A 15,875-nucleotide genomic window follows, 5' to 3' on the forward strand; every position below is an offset into this window, starting at 1 on the left:
ATCATTTCTTTTTTTTTTTTTTTTTTTTTAAGATTTTATTTATTTATTTGACAGAGATAGAGACAGCCAGCAAGAGAGGGAACACAAGCAGGGGGAGTGGGAGAGGAAGAAGCAGGCTCATAGCAGAAGAGCCTGATGTGGGGCTCGATCCTAGATCGCCGGGATCACGCCCTGAGTCGAAGGCAGACGCTTAACCGCTGTGCCACCCAGGCGCCCCTAGGTATCATTTCTTGAGAAAGGTGTTTCCTGATTTTGCCAACTCCACCTTTTCCCCTCTCCCACCCTCTCACCTCCCAGAATAGTTTAATCCTCCAGGTTTATAAGTCTCTGTAGCACATGGTAGGTACTTTTATACCTACCTTGTAAGAGGTATCATACTGGTAGTTTTGGTCAATGTCTATATTCCATGATAGACTGAAATTTTCATAAGGGAGTTTATTCACTAATATGTTCCTGTCTTATTCCCCACTGTTTCTTGCACTTAACACACTGTCTGGTATATACCATAAACTTAACAAATGTTTGTTGAATTAATGAAATAATCTTGATTGGTTTTGGTAGTAGAGTCTTGTGACAAGATTACAGAGTTTGTTTTTAGATGTGAAGAAAAGAGCAGCTTACACTCTCTGTTTTTACAATAAATTAGTTGCATAGTTAGGGCTATTGGTTTTATAATTCAGAAATTAATGTTTTCAGATAGAAAGTGTAATATAATTTATTTCAGTTGCAGTTTGGCAACTTTAATGTTACTCTTTCTATTTTCCTTTCTCTTTTGATTCCCATAGTACAGAATAAAAAATAGGAATTGCTTAATATTTCTGATTGAGGATCCTTTAAATTTAGAATGGTGCTTTTTAAACCTGACTGTAGAGTAGAATCACCCAGGGGGCTTTTTAAAAAATAACTATTCCTGGACCCTACCATCACTTATTCCGACTTGACTGCTGTGAGATGGAGTCAGATAATTCTAATGGCAGCCAGGTTTACGAGTAACTGACTTGAAAGTATCTTACTTGAATGCCCTTCTGTCTCTTGTTTTTGGGTGGAAAACTCCTTTGTCCTTTGGTTGAAGCAAAACTTGAAATAGGGATGAGAATTAAAGGAAGGGGCTTATTATGAAGAGGGCTAAATTTTTTGGAGAAGAGAAACTCTAATACTAATTTTTCTGTTTTGTGAAGTGTCCCAGCTCTGGTATAGAATTCTGATGATTTTCTTTTCTCTGAACTGCTCCTCCCATCAACTAAAATTCATAATCTATTTTGGTATTTCTAAAGGTTGTTATGTTTCATTTAGCCTGATCCATTTGATAATAAGAATTAAGTTTTTATCTGATGGTTACAGCCTATATTCTTTGCTGTGTTTATTTATTTACTGATCTTTGAATATTTTTCTATCCCCTAAGTGCAATTTTAGAGCTCTTGTAACTGCATTTGTATGAGAAGGAAGGAGAAAACGTGAAAGATGTTTTTGTATTTTTCTTTTTTTAAAAGATTTTATTTATTTATTTGACAGAGAGCCAGCCAGTGAGAGAGGGAACACAAGCAGGGGGAGTGGGAGAGGAAGAAGCAGGCTCCCAGCAGAGCAGGGAGCCCGATGCCGGACTCGATTCCAGTGCCCTGGGATCATGCCCTGGGCTGAAGGCAGACGCTTAACGACTGAGCCACCCAGGTGCCCCTGAAATATGTTTTAATATGCCATACCTTCTAGCTCATATTGATGATTGAAGGATTTTCACTTGTGAATTAATTTTCATCAGAAGCATAGTGTGTTTCACAATTAGGAGTATTTTTGTTTAGCTGGCTTGCTTTGGTTTGAAAAATATAGTTGGACTGCTTGGCTAATCGTCTAAATTTGGGAAACTGATTCTACTAATTAAGTACAGTAGTAATTCACAATAGATCATTGGGAATCTGATTTTAGCAGCATTGTGAGCAGGCTGAGATTAAGATTGAGTGTGATTCAGGCAAGACTTGGTTGTTAGAGACATGTTCAGACAGATGGACGTCTGGTAGAGCAAGTCTGTGAGCATGAATGACTTAAAATCTTGATCGAGTATGCTAAAAGCATTAGCAGAATTGATAGACAAGACAGGATTAAGATTTGTTTTGTAGGGTAGGTATTGGGACTAGGTAGACAAAGAGGGTAGATGCTTGAGATCAAAATCTAATTCTAGCACTAGGAATAGTTTAATGAAATCTGTGAGAGAAAGCCTTTTAGATTTCAGAGGATCCATGTCTATTTCAGCAAGTCTGATGCTCACAAAAGTAGGCTGTGTGCTTTTTTGTTTGGTGAGTAGGAATAATTTTTTGTTCTCTCCTGCAGCACAACTTGCTTTTTACTCCTATAGTATCTTCCATATATAAATCATACACGTCCTACTGTATACAATCTTTCCAAAGCTCAAAATTTCTTTGAAGCCTCTTATTTCACTTAAAACTTCAAGTAAGTTTTGCATTCTATCCCATATGGTCATGTTTGTTTTAAAATAAATAAAAATAAAAATTAGTGGCCGGTCAGTGAAAACACTTTTTCTCAAAAAAAAAAAAAAAAAAATCTTTTGGTAAAATTGATATTCCAGAAGGAAGCACATTTATCCTGTGTCATTGAGTGCCTTCTAGCATATATAGTGCTAGATATTCCCTGGAATATATATACACCATTTCACTATATACGTCCTCCTGGTTTGTTTTTTTTTTTTTTTTCCATGCACAGTTAAGGCATTTTAATTTAGGTAAACTCAAAAGTACACATTTCTTTAATCGCTTTTCTTCTTTCTTGTAACTCTGATAAGTTTCTTCAGGAAGATAAGGCTGTCTATTAGGCTAATCAAGAATATTTTTTTTAAAAAGGGAAAAAAAGATCTAGCACCATATATTTCCGTAATGTACAACTATCTTGTGCTTGTTCTGTGGCAGGCACTATGCTCAATGTTAGGGGTACCATGATGAAAATGACAGTCTTTGGCTTAAGGTCTTTAAAAACTTTTTAGTATAAAAAGGTTATAACATATTGGTAAATTAAACATACAAACATTCAAATTGGTTACATTTCCTCCTCCATTGGCTTGGGAATTATATACTTTATTTCTATTAATCCCTATAGGTTAATCATCATCATTTTATGCAGCCAGTATTTGTTTAACTACAGCTGTGTCTGCCATATAGTTCCTTCTTACATTGAGAGACTGTAGAGTGTCAGTGTTTCTGAAGTCAACTACTTAGACTCAAAGTTAAGTTAGTTAGGCTCTCTGTGCCTAAAGTAGAAATGTAAGAGAAAACAATACCTTTTCTTTTGTGGAGGGCAGAGACAGAGGGAGAATATTAAGCAGGCTCCAAATAGGCAATGAATATTATGATTTCTGTAGCCATAGTTTAGTTTTCTCTGTTCTTGAACTTCATTTAAATGGAATCATGTAAAATGGACTCTTTTGTTTATGACTTTTTAAAAACATTTATTAGAGCGTGCGTGTGAGTGGGGGAGAGGCAGAGGGAGGGAATCTCTAAGCCAAATCTCTGCTGAGTGTGGAGCCCAACACAGGGCTTGATCTCACCACCCGTGAGACCACAGCCTCAGCTGAAACCAAGAGTCAGATGCTCTGAGCTGAAACCAAGGGTCAGTTAACGTCGTGACTGAGCCACCCAGGCGCCCCTGTTTATGTCTCTTTTCATTGAACATAATATCTGTGAAATTCACCTATATTGTGTTTATGAGTAATAGATTCTTTTTATTGCTGAGTACTATTTCATTGTATCATAATTGTCATGATCTCGTGGTCCTGAGATGGAGCTCCATGTGGGGTTCCTTGTTCAGCAGGAAGTCTGCTTGGGGATTCTCTCTCCCCTTCCCTCTACTCTTCCCCCTGCTCATGCGCTTGCATGCTCTCTTGCTCTCTCTCCCTTAAATAAAATTTTTTTTAAGATTTTATTTATTTGAGGGGGGGGGAGAGAGAGAGCGAGCGAGAGCGAGCGTGAGAGCACAAGAACAGGGGGAAGGAGAAGCAGATTCCCTGCTGAACAGGGAGCCTGATGCAGGGCTCAATCCCAGGATGCTGGGATCATGACCTGAGCCAAAGGCAGATGCTTAACCGACTGAGCCACCCAGGCACCCCTTAAATAAATTTAAAAAAAAATTTTTTTTTAAATCTTTTGTGCTCTTTTTAAGATATCTTTTCTTTTTCCAAGGTTGTAAAGATGTTCTATGTTTTCTTCTAGAAGTTTTGTCATTTTTGCATTTTGTGTTTATACATACATAACTTTTTTTTCCTTTTATTCATCAAGTATGTATTGTGTGTCAGGCACTGTCATCAGGTGTTGGAAATAGATGCAACAGTGAAGACAGGCAAGATGTTTGTGTGGAGGGAGGGTTTGGGGTGGGGGTGGTGAGGAGAGGTCAGGATCAGAATTCATTTTATTTTCTAGACATTTATCTAATTGTTCCAGCACCAGTTGTTGAAAGACTTTTTTCTCCCTCCATTGAATTGCCTGTTGTCTTTCAGAAAAGTAATTGGTTGCATATGTGAAGGTCTTTTGGATTCTTCTTTTCCATTCCTCTGTTTGCTTTTAGTCTGGAAAAAGAAATTCGCCTCTTTGTGTTTGGTATACTGCTATTTACCTGTGTATTTCTTTACCCTTATCTTGTTTGGGATTTAGTGGGTTGCTTATTTCTGAGGTGTGGTGTCTTTAAACAGTTTTGGAAAATTTTCAGTAATATCTTATGTGATATTATCTCTCCTTTATTTTCTTTATCCTCCTTCTGTAACTTAGATTTTATGGATGTTAGACTTTTAAATTCTGTCTTATGTGTCTATTAACTGATCATATTTTCCAACTCTGATTTTAGGTCATTTCTTCAGATCTATTTTCCAGTTCACAAATTCTCTCTTTAACTACGGCCTTTCTTCTGTTTAGCCTGTCCACTGATTTCTAATTTCATTTATATTTTTTCATTTCTACATATTCCTTTTGGTTCTTTTAAAAAATAAGTTTCTTAATCCTTGGTCATACTTTTGATGCTCTCATACTTTTGATGCTCTAAATGTGTTATATTTTTCATTGTCCTAATATCCACAGCCTTTGTGAATGTGATTCAGTTGTATCTGTTTTTTATGGTGGTTCATGTCCTCCTCTTTTTTTTTTTTTTTTTTTAATTGTGAGCTCATTGAAACTTATCTCTGGGAATTATTTCTGATCTAGGTTTAGGGTATGCTTCATCAGAGAAAGTGCATTTGCTTCTCCCAAGAACCAAAGGACACTATCTACCCAGAACCACTTGACATTGAATTTTCACTTGGCCTCACAAAAATAATTGAATTTTCATGCCAAAGTTGAGTGAAGGCCAGATTGTGGTTAGGAAGACTCCATCCCACCACTACTACCACATTCGACTCAGACCCAAAGCTAAGAAAGGCAAGAGTACTCATTTCTATGGGAATGAGATGAGTTCCCCTCCTCCTCAATCTCCCCAGTTTATCATTCGCTGAGAGTGTTGCCTTTTGGCTTCTCAGCTTTTTGGTGTTGATCTGACTTCCCTCTTTGATCAGGTCCTACTCTTTGTCTTAAGTCTCACATGTACAGTATCATTTTAAATAAGGCCATGGTGAGGTGAGGATGTGGAACAGCTAGAGCTCCCATACATTGTTGGTGGGAGTGTAATTTGGTTTTGGAAAACTTTTGGCAGTGTCTAATAAAGTCATATGTAGGCCTACCCTGTGACTTAGTAATTCCATTGCTATTTTTTAAAATTAATATATAACGTATTATGTGGGCACCTGGGTGGCTCAGTTGAGCATCTGCTTTCGGCTCAGGTCATGATCTTAGGGTCATGGGATCGAGCCCCACATCAGGCTCCCTGCCCAGCAGAGAGTCTGCATCTCTCTCTCTCTCTGACCCTCCTCCCTGCTTGTGCACTCACACACTCTCTCTCTAAAATAAATTTTAAAAAAACCACATAAAATGTATTACTTGTTTTAAGGGTACAGTTCTGTGATTCCTCAGTCTTATATAATACCCAGTGCTTATTACAACACACACCTTTCCCGGTGTCCATCACCCTGTTGTCCCATTCCCCTACACCCTACTTTTTTTTTTTAAGATTTTATTTTTTTAAGCAATCTGTATACCCAATGTGGAGTTTGAACTCACAACCTCAAGATCAAGAGTCACATGCTCTTCCAACTGAGCCAGCTATACATCCCTCCATTGCTACTTTCATATCCAAGAGAAATAAATGCATGAGTGCATCAAAAGATGTATAAGATAATTTTCACAGTACCTTTATTCATATTTGCCCAAACCTGGAAGCTACTTAAATCTTCACCAACAGGACAGTGGAAAATTGTGGAATATTCATACAATCATATATTGCACAGCAATAAAAAGGACCAAATTACTGACATACATGACAACATGGATGAATCTCACACACATTAGGTTGAGTGAAAGAAGCCAGACATAAAATAGTACTTGTGATTCCATTTATATTAAGTTCAGTGACAGGCAAAACTAATCTATAGTGATAGAATTCAGTCGTCATCTCTGAAGAGAGGATATTGACTGAGAAGAGAAGGAGAGAACTTTCTGGGATGATGAAAATCTTGATCTGGGTAGTGATTACATGGGTGTATTGCCTGTGGAAGTTCATAGAGCTTTATATTCAGATTTGGGCATTTTAACACTTCATTGTGTGTTCTTTTATACCCCCATTTAAAAAGAACAGAAAGAAGTATAAGGCCATGGAAGATCAGATCCTCTTCGGGTATGGCTTCTTAGGGTTTATAGCCTACTAATACCACATTGCTAAGATCCATTTTCAACATGAAAGAGCAAAAATTCTTTCTCTTCTTTATTAAAAAGAAAAACTGCTGACTGTATTGCAGGAGTGCTATTCTGTCTTTTCTGTAGCCAAACTCAAGAGGTTTGCTGCCTGGGGTGCATTAAATTGAACACAACCCAAAGAAGTATTGAAAGCAAAGAGTTTGGGGGCACCTGGGTGGCACAGTCAAGTGTCTGACTCTCGCTTTTGGCTTAGGGTCTTACATCAGCGTTGTGGAGACTGCTTAAGATTTTTTCTCTCTCCCTCTCTTCTCTCTCTCTTAAAAAACGGGAAAAAAAAACAAAGAAAGGAAGAAGAGTTATTACTTATCACAAGGAGACAGGGAAATGGCTCTCAAAGTACCATCTGTCTCCTCTTGGGGTTCATGCATAAATTTTTATTCTGTGTGCTAGGCAACAGGGCCAGGGAGCTTGATACATTAAGGAACTTACACATTTTGTTACCTAGACACTTGGTTTCAACTGCTCATGCTTAGTATGTCAACATGCTAGTACATACATTGTATGTTCGAAAAATATTTGGAAAACCTCGCCCTTGGGAGGAGATCTTAGTATGATAATGAGCTGGAGGTAACTTTAGGGCACCTGGGGAGGGGGGTACTGCTATGCAGGGCCTCAGCTCCAAACTGGCTCAAACTGGCTCACGGAAGAGGGTATCTGGTAGAACACCTAGCCATAGCTTGTTCTGCAAAACAGACACATTCTTTCCTGCTTTCCCTGCTTTCCCCCCTTCCCCCTCCTCCCTTCTGCTGATAGCCTGCAGCTCTCTGATATGAATAATTCCCCATTGCATCCTAGCTAAGATTTCTGTTACAGATGTATAACATTTCTATCTTACGTGTTAAAAATACTTTTTTGACTTGGAAAATCTAGGTGAAGGGTAAAGGGAATTCCTTGCACTATTTTTAACTTTTCTGTAGTCCTAAAATTATTTAAAAATGAAAAAGGGTTTGGTTGGTTGGTTGTTTTTTTCTTTGATAGGGGGAAGGGGCATAGAGAGAGGGAGAGAAGCAGACTCCACTGAGCGCAGAGCTAGATATGGGGCTCGATCTTATGACCCTGAGATCATGACCTGAGCCGAACAAGAGTCTGACACTTAACTGAGCCACCCTGTTTGTTTTTTAATTTTTTTAATTTAAATTCAGTTTAGATTGGAAGAACAAATACACAGGTGTACTTTTTTTTTTTTTTTAAGATTTTATTTAGTTGAGAGGGAGTGAGGCAGTGAGTGAGAGAGCGAGCATGCACGAGGAGGGGGAGGGAGAGGCAGCCTCTCTGCTGAGAAGGGATTCCGATGTTGGCCTCGATCCTGGGACCCTGGGATCATGACCTGAGCTGAAGGCAGACACTTAACCAACTGAGCCAACCAGGTGCCCCCACAAATGTACTTCTAAGCATGTTACTATGTATGGTTGTAGAAATTGTCTGCATGTAACATTCACTGGATATTGGCTTAACAAGGCACATTATTTTCTACAAATTATTTCCATCACAAAGCATTTAAAATAACATTTTGGGTTAAAAAAATAAATTCAATTTAGTTAACATATAGTGTATTATTAGTTTCAGGGGTAGAATTTAGTTGATTCATCAGTTGCATATAACACCCAGTGCACATTACATCAAGTGCCCTCCTTAATGCCCATCACCCAATTACCCCATTCCCCCACCCAGCAACCTGCAGTTTGTTCCCTGTAGTTAAGAGACTCTTATGGTTTGCCTCCCTCTGTTTTTATCTTATTTTTCCTTCCTTTCCCCTATGTTCATGTGTTTTGTTTTTTAAATTCCACATATGAGTGAAATCATTTGATAGTTGTCTTTCTCTGACTGATTTTGCTTAGCAGAATACTCTCTAGTTTCATCCACAGCATTGCAAATAGCAAGATTTCATTCTTTTTGATGGCTGAGTAATATTCCATTGTGTATACATACCACTTCTTTATCCATTCATCTGTCGATGGACATCTGGGCTCTTTCCATATTTTGGGTGTTGTGGACATTTCTGCTGTAAACATTGGAGTGCATGTGCCCTTTCAAATCTCTGTTTTTGTATCCTTTGGATAAATACATAGTGTAATTGCTGGGTTGTAGGGTAGTTCTAATTGATGTATAATATTTTACTAGTTGCAGGTATATTACATAGTAATTGGGCAGATCTATATATTGCCCACGCTCACCGTAAGTGTAGTTAACTTCTGTCACCTTACAAAGCTGTTCCAAATTATTGACTATTCCCAATGCTGTGCTTTTCATCCCCGTGACTTACTTTATAACTGGAAGTTTGTACCCCTTAATTCCTTTCACCTGAAAATAAAGGATTTTTTTAAAAAGTTTTTTCAGTTTTAACTTAGAAACCTCATTTTTGTTTATAATTCTGAGTTTTAAGCAACCACGTTAGAAACTTTTGGAGTGCAGTCCATTTACAAATGAGGACTATGCACTATATTTGGTTCTTTGTATTAATTCATTGTAACTGCTTTTTTCTTTTCCCAGTTTTTCTTTATTTTTTAAAAAAGATTTATTTATTTATTTTGGTGAGGGAGGGGCGGGCAAAGGGAGAGGGAGAGAATCTCCAGCAGACTCCCTGCCTCTCAAGGAGCCCAGTGCAGGTCTTGATCCCAGGGCCCTGAGGCCACTACCTGAGCCGAAATTAGGGGTCAGGTGCTCAACCGACTGAGCCACCCAGGTGCTCCTCTTTTCCCAACTTTTTTTTTTCTTTTAACATCTATCTATCTATCTATCTATCTATCTATTTATTTATTTATTTTAGAGAGCTCCTATGCATGCACAAGTGGGAGGGGCAGAGAAAGAGGGAGAGAAAATTTCAGGCAGATTTCCTGCGGAGTTTGGAGGCACTGGCGGGCTGATGTCATGACCATGAGATCATATGAGCCTAAACCAAGAATTGGGCGCTTAACCCAGGCGCCCCTTTTACCAACTTTTTTTTTTTTTTTTGAGATTTTATTTATTTATTTGATAGAGAGAGAGAGAGAGAGCACAAGCAGGGGGAGTGGGAGAGGAAGAAACAGGCTCCCCGCTGAGCAGGGAGCCCAACTTAGAGTTCGATTGCAGGACCCTGAGATCATGACCTGAGCTGAAGGCAGATGCTTAACTGACCGAGTCCCCCAGGTGCCCCCCAACTTTTAAAATGTTTTCTGTATTTTGCCATTGGCATTTTGCATTATTTTCCAACTTGTTTATTTTGGTCTGCATTCCAAAGACAGAATGAACTCCATACTTTTGTGAAGTGTATCTTTAGAGGGAATCAAACTAAAAGAATTTCAAGCCCAAGTGATATATGAAAAAGGCTGTTTGATAAGCATTTAGAGGTTTAGATCAGGGATGGCAAATACCTATCACTTAACATTCTTTCATCCATTACATATACTGCTCGTTGATCACAGTGCTCTTCTTTTTTTTTTTTTTTAATTTTATTTATTTATTTGACAGAGAGAAAGAGACACAGCAAGAGAGGGAAAACAAGCAGGGGGAGTGGGAGAGGGAGAAGCAGGCTCCCAGCGGAGCAGGGAGCCCGATGCGGGGCTCTATCCCAGGACCCTGGGATTACGCCCTGGGCCGAAGGCAGACACTTAAGGACTGAGCCACCCAGGTGCCCCTTTTTTAAAGATTTTATTTATTTATTTGACAGAGAGAGAGACAGCCAGAGAGAGAGGGAACACAAGCAGGGGGAGTGGGAGAGGAAAAAGCAGGCTCCCCGGAAGAGCAGGAAGCCCAATGCGGGGCTTGATTCCAGGACTCTTGGATCACGCCCTGAGCTGAAGGCAGACACTTAACAACTGAGCCACCCAGGCACCCCACAATACTCTTCTTCTTAAGTCTTTCCTCACACAGTGTTTTAGCTGTCTCCTGCCAGTTGGTTAGAGTTGACATGAATCACAAAAAGGCTATTTGACATTTCTGATTTGGAGGATCAGTTTTGGGGAGAAATTTCTGGAATATCTGTTCTTTTAATTAATGAACTCTTCCATCCACTGTATGAAGTAACATAATTGTAATTTTGGAAGGGCGGTTACCTAAAGAATACCTTAATCATTGTTTCTTGTCACTTAAAATTTCAGGAGAAGCCAGTTGAATTTATAGAATATTAAAGTACAGTGGATTTTTTTAAAAATCCATACACTTGCATGTCACATCTTTAACTTTTAATTGGATAACATTTTTTATATGTGATTTACTTTTATTCTTGTGTTTTCCTTCCATCTTTAAGGAATGGACCTACCCTATGAGACGAGAGATGCAGGTAAGATAACCTTTTTGTTTATTCAAATCAACCCATAGTATTATTATCATTATTAAATAACCTAATTTCGCAAACGATTTGAGACCTGTTGACTCATAATCTGTAGGTTCATCATCAATCAGCATATCTAAGGTTAATCGTGGATCTTAAAAAGATGGGAAGTGAATTGTTTCCTTTCCTCCTTAGATTAGAATCATGGACATAGTAATATATGTGTGTGCTTAATAAATCACTTTGTTTTTCCTTATCGGAAAAATTGGGTACAATACTTTAATTCCTTTTGAACCGGTTTGTTTTCTGTGTCTGCCTAGTTTAGATAAGTCTGAAAGAGTTGACTATAAGGCAAATCACTCTTGAATAATTGTTCTTTTTTGTGTCTGATTTCCAGTCAACTTCCATAATGAAGTCCTCCGGAAGACTAAGTTGAAAACTCCCAATATGGAATGATAAAATGATAGTTAACCCTCATAGCAGTTTGTTTTTCTTTCACATTTCTTACCATTTACAGTCACTCTGCTAGGCCCAGAATCAAGCAATGTCTCCTGTTCCTGGGAACACCTTGACTTATAAAAATCTGTTTCTTTTCTCTATTAGTGAAAATTCTCTCTTTTAAAGTATCTGAGTACCTATGAAGCATTTTACTTGATGCTATGGGGAATGTAAAGAGGAGTAAAATGTAATTTCTGCCCACAAGAAGCTAGTAGGAGAAATCAGACTTATGAGCAAATAATTACAATTTTTCATAGAACTGAACTGTAAAATTATACTATATTAGTATCTAGCATATGATATAGCCCGATTAAAATCTTTCTGTATTGAATTTACATAGAATAAATTTTAATCTAGCATTTGGAAGGTGTTTATTTAAAATTGTTGAAACTCTTGTCAGTAGGCAAACATTTGATATTGGTCTTTTTTAAACTTTGCAATAATACTTTTATTAACTATAGGTAACAAAAATTCTAATCTTGTGTTTTGTGCTTTTGATTTGGCTGAATAAGGTTTTGTGTAATTCCAAAGGGGTAATTTTCTTTATGCCTATTTTATTTTTAGACTATATTATTAGACTATTTTAGAGCAGAGAATATAAGTAAAATTAGAGCTGTTTTATTAATCTAAAAGACAGTCATATAGGAGCATCTGTATGGCTCAGTTGGTTAAGTGTTGGACTCTTGATTTTGGCTCAGGTCATGATCTTAGGGTCATGACACTGAGCCTCTCCGTGGGCATGCAGCCTGCTTAAGATTCTCCCTCTCCCTCTGCCTCTATACCCCTCTCTTTTTTTAAAAAAAAAGATAGTCATATAATACGCTAATTTTACCCAAACTGCTTCTAAAAAGCACTGTGGATGTTCAGATATCTGACTTTTCAGAACTATATTTAAACTTTAAATGTCTCATTTGATATATAAAGCACATCTGCATTTCTCTTCCCAGTCATTGCTTAGTGTGCTGGGAAATGTTCCCTAAATTACAAGCTTTTTAGCAAATTATTGTAACTATGAAAATACTCCACAAATCCACTTATATATAAGTACATAATTTGTATAGCTTTAAATTGTTAATGGTAAATATCTCAATTTTTTTTTCCTAGGAAATTTTACCTGGATTGTTTTTAGGTCCATATTCTTCTGCTATGAAAAGCAAGGTATGAACTTTAGGTTAGGTTAATCAAGAGACTATTAACCAACTTTTTTGGAATAAATTTTTTTAGTAGTAAGAGTTTTATTTGAGGGAAGGTCCACAAATATTGCATGTTATTCTGGAGTGCCTATCACTTTTTAAATTTTACTGGACCATGATTGTCAAGTGTTTCACCACAAATCACAAATAAGTATATTTGACATTTTAGTTAATCTTTCCTTACCGAGGGTAAATGTGTGTGTGTGTGTGTGTGTATGCACGTGTGTTTTAATTGATAAAATCTTATTTCTGTTTTTCCAAACCTCAGAGACCTGGATGCTCCAGGCTGTAAAGTGTTCTATTATCTGTCTCCTATATAGTCAAAGTGAAATGGATTTCTTTAGTTAACACCGTTAACAGGGTAAATTTCATTTTAATATATGAAGCAATTTTGTTGCCACTTCCTAGAAGATTCAGTCCTGTGAATTAGGACAGTGCTACTAGTTCCCTTTGAATTATAATGTGAAACATACCACATGCTTTCCCCAGTACCCTATTTAGAAGTCAGTATTCTTGTATATGATATCTACCTACAGTAAGTTTTGTAATAATAATAAAAAAAACCCAAAAAAAGCAAAACTAGAATTTTTAACTTTAATGTTTAATGTATTTATGAGTTTCAGATGAACAGGGAGTTTTTTAAAACTAGAGTCATTTCTTTGAAACTGGAAGGTTTTTTGACTATTGAGGCATATGTAAGAGTAAACCTATCTTTGATGGCCTACAGCTAGGTTGGAAAGAGTGGGGTGTTGGTAAAAAAAGAAAGAAAATACTAAGGAAAAGATAGATAACTGTAGACTTAACTGTGACTTACAATAAACAAACAGAAGTCAAATAAAAATTCACAAAATACTGGCCTTCAAGATGGTTTTAGATTTTGGATTTAGATTGATTTTTGTATTCCTACAGCGTTTTATAATATACCTATTATAGTATTTGTCGCATTAAATTACAAGTATTCGTTTACAGATCTCCTCAAAACCTCTTCCCCCTCAATTTCACCATGGTCTAATTATTAGGAAAAGTTTCTGTGGCAAAATTAGATTATTTTCCATTCTGAATCACCATAGTACAGCTCATACTCCTTTTCATGGCATCATCCAAAAAATATATAACAACAACAAATAATAATAAAGATAAACCTTAGGGAATAAATTCCTTTTCTAATATTTAGTTAAGCCTGTCGTTTATTGCATTCAAATACATTTGAACTGTTTGTGTACAATTTTTTTGTGGTTTGTAGGTATGAGATTAGGTCAGAATTTGCTTTATATAAATGAAAATCTATTGAAAAGTAAAAAATATTCTGTGTGCTATTACATTTGGGTCCTATTTTTTTAAGGTTTGTTTTTTACTCAGTAATAGTCTAATATGCCTTCAAAGCTTGTTAGAGCAGGTTTTTATCCATAGTTATGTATATCTTCTATGGTTTCTCACACAAATAAAGTAGATAGGAAAACTTATTGTATATCACAGATCAAGTATAAACAAAAGAATAGAAGTTGAGTACATTTTGGAGGTTTAATAAATAGGAATATGGAATATTGATTAAATATTAATCCTACCAAATGCTTACCTCCCTTCTAACTCAGGGTGCACTCAGGAAATACAAAGATAATTAAACTCTATCTAATCTATGCCAGACATAGGAAACTTTGCTATGAATACATTTAAAACTTGAAAACGTTTTCTTAGCTCAGGCTGCTATAGTAAAACACCATAGACCGATGGCTTCAACAACAGACATTTATTTCTCACAGTTGCAGAGTTTGGGAAATCTGAGATCAGGGTGCCAGCATGGTTATATTTTGGTGAGGGCCGTCTTCCTGGCTTGGAGATGGCTGTGTTCTTGCTGCTATATCTTTCCATGGCAGAAAGACGAAGCTCTGCTGTCTCTTCCTCTTATCAGGGCACTCATTTCATGGGGCTGCACCCTCATGACCTCATTTTAGTCGGTATTAACTCCTAAAGGCCCCATTTCCTAATACCATCATCACATTGGGGATTAGGGCTTCAACATACGAATTTTAGAGAGGCACAAATATTCGGTCCATAACAAATATAAATTATTCTTTGATTTCTCTTATGGATTATTAATATTACTGTTATGAACTATTTAATGCAGAAAGTGGGAATTAAATATATAGGAGTATAAGCTGAATGTATAGAAAACTCAAGATTATGAATTCTGATTTCTCTTGCCAGGATGATTTTGTTCCTTCATTTATTGAACAGATAATTATTGAACAGTTAACATGTTCAAGGGACTGTTACACATACTTAGTATGAATCAGTGAACAAAATCCTTGTTCTCATGGAATTTACATTCTAACTATTAAAATAGCATGTCATGTTACATATCTATCATGTCATATATATTATATATTACTTGTATATAATATGTTATGTACATATCAAACACATTATATTTGAAACCTATAGTCACTTGCAAATAAAAACTTACTTGATAATTAATATCTAGGATTGCCATATTAAATCGCTTTAAATGTAGAGCCAAAAAAACACCACAGAATATAATATCATTTGGAGTTGCCAGTTTTAACTTTAGAAGAACTGAAATGTTATTAGTCTATGAACTGTATAAATTAATTCTGGTTTGTAGTAGAAAAAGTATACTGGGAGAGGCATGGTGTAGTCCAGAGATTTGGGCCCTGGTACTGCTATTAACTATGTCAGTGATGTTCAATAACTGTTTATGCCTTAGTAGTCCTTCTAAAGAATAAAGATTGTGGTCAATATATGTAACTACTGTTTACTGAACACTTGCCATGTGCTCCAGGCATTGTGCCAAACACCTGACATACATAATTTGTTTAACCACTCAATGAAAAGGTTAGTATTTTCCCCATTTTCACTGGGAAAACGGAGCCACAGAGCTCACGTCATTAGCAGAGCTGGAATATAGAGCCTGGGCTCTCATGACTCCAAAGCCCATGCCTTTAAACCACTATCTAGTATTGTTTCCAAAATAAATTATCTTTAAGGTCTCAACAAGCTCTAAAATTATGTAAAATAATGCTATTAGCCTTCTGAGGATATGTAGTATTTATTTATCTTGAATCACTGATCTTGCTGATCACT

General features: G+C 36.8%; 1 protein-coding gene across 2 annotated transcripts in view; it reads left to right on the forward strand.

The window, feature by feature from the left end:
- The window catches only part of STYX (serine/threonine/tyrosine interacting protein), a 41,514-nt gene that overhangs the window by 3,235 nt on the left and 22,404 nt on the right, over window positions 1-15,875 (forward strand). For both annotated transcript variants that reach the window (XM_026480371.4, XM_057318523.1), the window contains exons 2-3: window positions 11,059-11,091; window positions 12,685-12,738. In XM_026480371.4, the coding sequence (XP_026336156.1) occupies window positions 11,059-11,091; window positions 12,685-12,738 (87 nt within the window). The remainder of the gene's footprint in view (window positions 1-11,058; window positions 11,092-12,684; window positions 12,739-15,875) is intronic.

The sequence above is a fragment of the Ursus arctos genome, unplaced genomic scaffold, assembly GCF_023065955.2.
Source record: "Ursus arctos isolate Adak ecotype North America unplaced genomic scaffold, UrsArc2.0 scaffold_25, whole genome shotgun sequence".
Classification (NCBI taxonomy): Eukaryota; Metazoa; Chordata; class Mammalia; order Carnivora; family Ursidae; genus Ursus; species Ursus arctos.